Consider the following 6,380-nt stretch of genomic DNA (forward strand, 5'->3'; position numbering starts at 1 on the left):
GGTGAACAATTTGGACCAGCGCCTTCCCTTTCATGAATGTGACCTGCCGAATAACAAACTGACAACGCCATGGCTAAAAATGAAAAAGACAAACAGACAAACAATAGTACACATGACACAACATAGAAAACTAAAGAATAAACAACACGAACCCCACCAAAAACTAGGGGTGATCTCAGGTGCTTCGGAAGGGTAAGCAGATCCTGTTCCACATGTGGCACCCGTCGTGTTGCTTATGTGATATCAAATCCGGTAAATAGTGTAATTCGGTAGGTCGCATTCATGAAAGGGAAGGGGATTGTAGCTACGACGTACGGAACATATTCGATATCATTTGTGAAACGGTTATTCCATAACGATCAACCAACTCGTGGTGGAAATAGCTTCCTTGTGAGCAGCAACCCTCTATCAAGAAAATCATGCATGATAGAAAATGCAAGCACGGGAATATCGTATCAATTGGGAGATATACACCTCGTATGCAGGTGCTGCTGGAATGTTGCTACTTAGAAATGGAAAGTTCACAATTGGAAAGCTGAAATCATCTCTTTTGTCGTAAAGTTTTGTTTTCAACCGATCCTCATTGTCAATTTCTAGATGTAAGTCAAGATATGAAGCCGACTTAACTGTATCTGAAGTATCCTTTATCTCTAGTTCGATGCGTTCCACATAGTCACCAAATTTTGAACTATTTAGTGAAAGAACATCATCTATATAGCGGAAAGCAGAGTTAAAGGAGATTGCTAACTTCTTATCTTTCTCCGAAAGATTTGGGTTTACCATAAATATGCAAATATTTCTAATCAGATTTGGGACATTATATATCCATTGGATTATTTGGTTAATTGGTGTGCACGGAACATTTGCACCAAATTCATCAAGTAGACTTTTAAAATCGTCTTTTTCATCTTTTAATGCTAAAACTCTTTAAAGACTGGATTTTCGCAGATGAATAATCTCCTTTAAAGCAGCACCCCGATGGTGCCTTTATCTCCTTTGCCTAACTAGAAATTAGTATCAGGACACGACTCTTTCATGGGAAGAACATTTGATAACCTGTGGGAAGGATGATTTTAAAAATAAATATGCTGGCCTTGTAAGAGCTGAATATAAATAACCTTTTATAAGACATGATGTAAATGAACCCAAAATCCGGAAACAATTATGTACAAAAGTGAGGTAAAAAAGACGCGTGTAAGAACAAAATCAATGTCAATCCGCAAAAAAAATCCTCCAGCCCAAACCTTCCTGAATATAAAATGGTCGTTCTCTCATGCCCTAAGATCAACTATGTTTACATGAATTATCTCTTTGAAATGTAATTTATATTACACATTGCCTTTGAGCACTCTCACACATACATTTCTCATCACATTATGAAATGTATATCAAAGGTGTATAATATTTGAAAGGTTTGAAAGTTTCGATAATTATAGCCGATCAAATGACTTATGCCCCTTAAAAATTGAAGAAAAAAATTCAAAAAGATTTTTTAGGAAAAAATCAAAAACAATCAAAACCATATTGATTAAGTAATTGCTGTTGGACTAACAAAATGAGTGTATCAGCGTTGGACTTTGGAACGCAGCTCTTCTTTTTTTATTATTAGAATTCAGCTTCGTTTTTACATGATCAGTAATGTTACTTTGCTACAATCATCCAGCATAAAGTTTGGGACTGAAGTTCATTCTGGTTTTTTTTTGTATAGCATTCGATTCAGCCTACTTTATCAATTTCTTCTTTCTTTAGTGGTGTTTTAAACATGCTTCGTCTAAAACTTAACACAGCTGTTTTCCAGGCTACAGAAAAATCCCTAGGGTTTCAGGAGCCCATAACTTCTATGGCCACATGAATTATCGTTGATACGTTCATTTCGATGATTTCATTAATTACAAAATTCTGAATTTTTCGAAATACTAAAAAAAATCTTCACTAGGAATACATAAATTTAGCTTCCGTAGCAAAACCTTTCGTAATTTGGGGTTTTCAATACTAGATTATTCTTTATACTAAATTTGAAGTATTTAACCTTTTCATGCGAGCGTCACTGGTTGGTCTTATTTATACATGAAAAGTTTTAACCCTGGTACCTATAATGTGAGTTTGTTACTCACTGCGGCAACAAACTCTTAGTCAGTTTTTGTTCATCTAGAGCAACTAGAACATCTGCTACATGTTACGATTTATATATATAGCTACTTGTACATAAAAACGCAAAATGTTTTTGAGTAGTTTATTATTTTTTATTTGAATTACGCATTGTCTTTATATTTTCCATTCCATTTCCCAGAACTTCCACCCCATTTTCCTCCACCTCCTGCCTTTGCCCCACCTGATCCACTACCACCAATACTGCTGCTAAAACTGGAACTAAAACTTGAGCCACTGCTATTAGAACTTGAGCTTGACTTTGCATTTGACTTTGACGAACTGGAACCTGTTGCAAAAGCGCTACTATGTGCATTTGATCCACCACCCATCACAGCTCCTCCAGAAGATGGGACACCTCCACTCGAGGAAATGCCTGTTTTAACGTTAATGCCAGACCCTGTACCGCCAGACTGTGCTAAACTCGACCCAAATGAACTACCACCATCTAAACTGCTAGAACTAGAAAATGCCGAAGTACCACCACCTTGGACGCTACCACCAGCCATACCCATGTTTCCTCCAGAAACACCAGATTTTATCTTAATCCCAATATCTTCTCCAACCCGCCCTCTGATAGACGCAGATTTACTGGAACTACTACCTAACCCAGTGGATCCAGCACCAGTTACACTTCCACCTACTCCACCGCCGATGTTACCAGACATACCAGAATCATGTGTAGCCTGTAATCCTCCTTGACTGGCACCAGCAGAACCAGAATGTGACAAACTTGATAAAATACCAGAAGAACCACCGACACTGCCACCAATCTGCGTACCTCCATTACCAGCGGCCCCGTCGATTCCACCAGAACCACCAACACTGCTGTCAATCTGAGCACCTCCGTTACCAGACACACCCGCATCAGCGGCACCATTGCTTCCACCAGAACCTCCAGTTTGTATACGCATTCTTATTCCACTTACGCCACTCGTACCACTGCTTGTCTGTGAGGATTTAACATTAACACCTACAGCCCTGTTATTGTTATCTGCACCAGAACTAGAACCAGAAATGCCAATTTTTGTTTGACCACCACTTCCTCCAGATATTCCTATTCTTGTTTCACCACCACTTCCACCAGAAATTCCCAATCTTGTTTCACCATTATTGCCGCCAGAAATAGCCATTATTGTTTCACCACCATTTCCATTATCATCATCGTTACCATTACCACCAACTGAACCATTTTGATCGTTATCACTACCAGATCTAGAGATACTTCCAGCTAAGTTTCCACTAACTGAGCCAGATGTTCCTCCACCTATACCACTACTGCCACTCATCCCCACTCTGTTTACACCTGAATGGCCAGCATTGACTTTCATACCAATGCCTCCACCGATATTTCCTCCAAATGAGCCACTGCTACCAACACTGACTTTTGATATACCACCAGTTGATGTACCTACACTAGCACCAGAAATACCACCTGCACCGCCTACACCTATACTACCACTACTTCCAATTCCGCCACCAAATCCAGTTCCCATTCCAACGCGTCCTTTAAGTCCAACACTACCACCTTGAGAAAATCCACTCTTCATTTTTATACCAATTCCGCTAGATATCGAGTTTGATAACCCACCGCCAGAGCCGATTCCAATTCCACCACTGACACCTGAACTAGACATCGAGTGTGATGAACCACCGCCAGAGCTGAATCCAACTCCACCACCTACATGTGAGCTTGACATCGAGCTTGATGAGCCACCGCCAGAGCCGAATCCAATTCCTCCGCTTACACCTGAGCTTGAAATCGAGTTTAAGCCACTGTCAGTGCTTAATCCAACTCCACCGCCTACACCTAAGCCTGCTCCGCTGCCTATACCAATGTTTGCTGATCCACCACTCGATGAACTGAAGCTGGATTTGAATTTGCTACTGAAGGATCCACCAATTTTGCCACCAACTCCGCCACCAACTCCACCGCCCAATCCAATGCCGTGGTTTGCATTACCTCCACAGTCATCATCGCAAGCATGTCTTTTACCAGTAGCTGTAAAACAATTAAGAAAATCAGATGATTTTATCATGACTTTACCGACGGCATTATATATTTTTTCTTTATGCGAGTTTTATCGTTATCATAATGCAAGTTGTCTTATGTCAATCAGGACCTAATATAACCCCCCCAAAAGAGATATTTTTTTTTAAATCAATTTATTCCTGAAGGAATATTCTACAAAAATAAAAACATAAGGTACAGCAAATCATGCATGAAAGTTAACAAATTCACATAGTATATGGTTTCATTTCAATGTATCCGATTGAACGGTGGCAAAGTTTTTTATGCTCCATCTAGGGGTATTATGTCTTTTCGGTCTGTGCGTCTGTTAGCCATACGTCAGTCTTAAGCAACACGACGGGTGTCACATGTGGAGCAGGATCTGCTTACCCTTCTGGAGCACATGAGATCACCTCTAGTTTTTGGTGGGGTTCGTGTTACTTATTCTTTAGTTTGCTATGTTGTGTTATGTGCACTATTGTTTGTCTATTTGTCCTTTTCATTTTTAGCCATGGCGTTGTCAGTTTATTGTCGATTTATGAGTTTGAATGTCCCTCTGGTATCTTTCGTCCCTCTTTTAAATCCAATCAATAATACACAAATCAAAATAGAAGTTAGACTTGATACATGCACAAAGACTAACAATACATGGTCCTTGTAGCTTGACTTGGAACATGCACAATTAGATGTAGCCAGATATAGAAGTATTATCTTCTTGTCGTAGTCACAATTCATACTCCCTTTCGATGTTTGACCCGTTTGTTTATACTTCTAGAAGAACAGAAATTGTTTATTGTTCGAAGGCCACCTTGTTTCCTCTTGTTTGTTCGGAGTTAGAGTTATTAAAAATTTAGTTTTATTTGGGTTTCTTTACATATGTTCATAGTGTGGCCTGTCCTTGAAGTTTACACTTGGAATAATCCTTTTGTATCTTCTTGTTTTTCCTCGTATTGATGAAGCACTTGAAAATCTATAGCATGTTTTTGTGGTCATAAGATTAAACCAAAGTGACCATTCTCCTGTTCCAAGTTGTCATCAATGTTTTTGGTTTTGTTTTATCATTTTTGAAAGTTTTGATATCTATTATCACAATCACAATCTGACTGGTACCTAAATGGGACAGCTATTATCGATTGCTTACGTAAATATTTCATAACTATGCAAGTGAAGGGGTCTGAAGTTCTGGTGGAGAAGATGGAAAAACAAGTTGTTAAAAGGAAGTTTTGGCTAGTACATAAGTATATAGAGCACATTCTATAGTCGGCATTTCTGTATAAATCGACCATGCATTTTCCCATAGGAACTACGTTTACGGTTAAAACTGTACCACTTTCATTATGAAGCTTTGAAAAAAATCATATCCATCCCCCCCCCAATCTTTCTACTCCCTCCTTATGGTAACCATTTTGAATTCTTTTTTAAGGGTCTACATCTTTTTGGCATCTTTTTGGCACAGATAATTAGGTGCAAATGATAACGTATTACATATATACCTACCATAACCAGCAACTGGGCCACAGGCACAAAAAAGTAAAACACTTAAAGCGGCAAGCATGTTCATCCTAGAAAAAAAAAGTGTTTCATGAGTTAAATTTTAAGATAAGAAGGTTTATGTTTCATCTAATCTCTCCCTCGTTCAGACAGAAAACTAACATACAACTTAACATCAATATTTACAAGAGCTAGATGTATTTTTCTTTTTAATAGGCCAGATTTATTTTCTTAATTCTAAATCTTATAGATTTTTTCCCCCATTTTCTACTGATCAGTATTTTTGTTATTGTTTATAAGTTCAAATAAAAATACAGTAGATCTAAAACTAAGATGAATTCTGGAAATTTTTATTGGTAAGAAAAGCTTTCAAACTTCTTTCAATATGTTCTCCTTCTGAAATAGTTTTGAGTCTACTGAATAAGACCGTTATCTGGCCAGCTCTTGTGTTTTCCACCAGAAGTGTATAGTTATTGAAAAGTTGTATAGTCGTTTGGTAAATCAAGCTGCAATAAGACATCGATCATTCATCTGTTTACCCGAGACTTTTAATCATTTTTTTTTATAAAAATATGTTGTGTTTTTATCAAAGCTGAATTCATTTTTTCTACGTCTTAAGTTACGCTCGAAACTATTTTTCTCTATATTAAGAATCAAACAATTTATTAAAAAAAAAACATGTCCCTCACATAAAAAGATGGATAATCGGTGCCTTGTGGTATTCTGTGAT

General features: G+C 37.9%; 1 protein-coding gene across 1 annotated transcript; it reads right to left on the minus strand.

Moving 5' to 3' along the window:
- Nucleotides 1-2,252: 2,252 nt before the first annotated feature.
- LOC134716848 (uncharacterized) lies at nucleotides 2,253-4,187 on the minus strand. Its single transcript, XM_063579859.1, has one exon. The coding sequence runs from the start codon at nucleotides 4,185-4,187 to the stop codon at nucleotides 2,253-2,255; it is 1,935 nt and encodes a 644-aa protein (XP_063435929.1).
- Between the last annotated feature and the right edge of the window lie 2,193 nt (nucleotides 4,188-6,380).

This window comes from Mytilus trossulus, chromosome 4 (assembly GCF_036588685.1).
Source record: "Mytilus trossulus isolate FHL-02 chromosome 4, PNRI_Mtr1.1.1.hap1, whole genome shotgun sequence".
In the NCBI taxonomy this organism is placed as follows: domain Eukaryota; kingdom Metazoa; phylum Mollusca; class Bivalvia; order Mytilida; family Mytilidae; genus Mytilus; species Mytilus trossulus.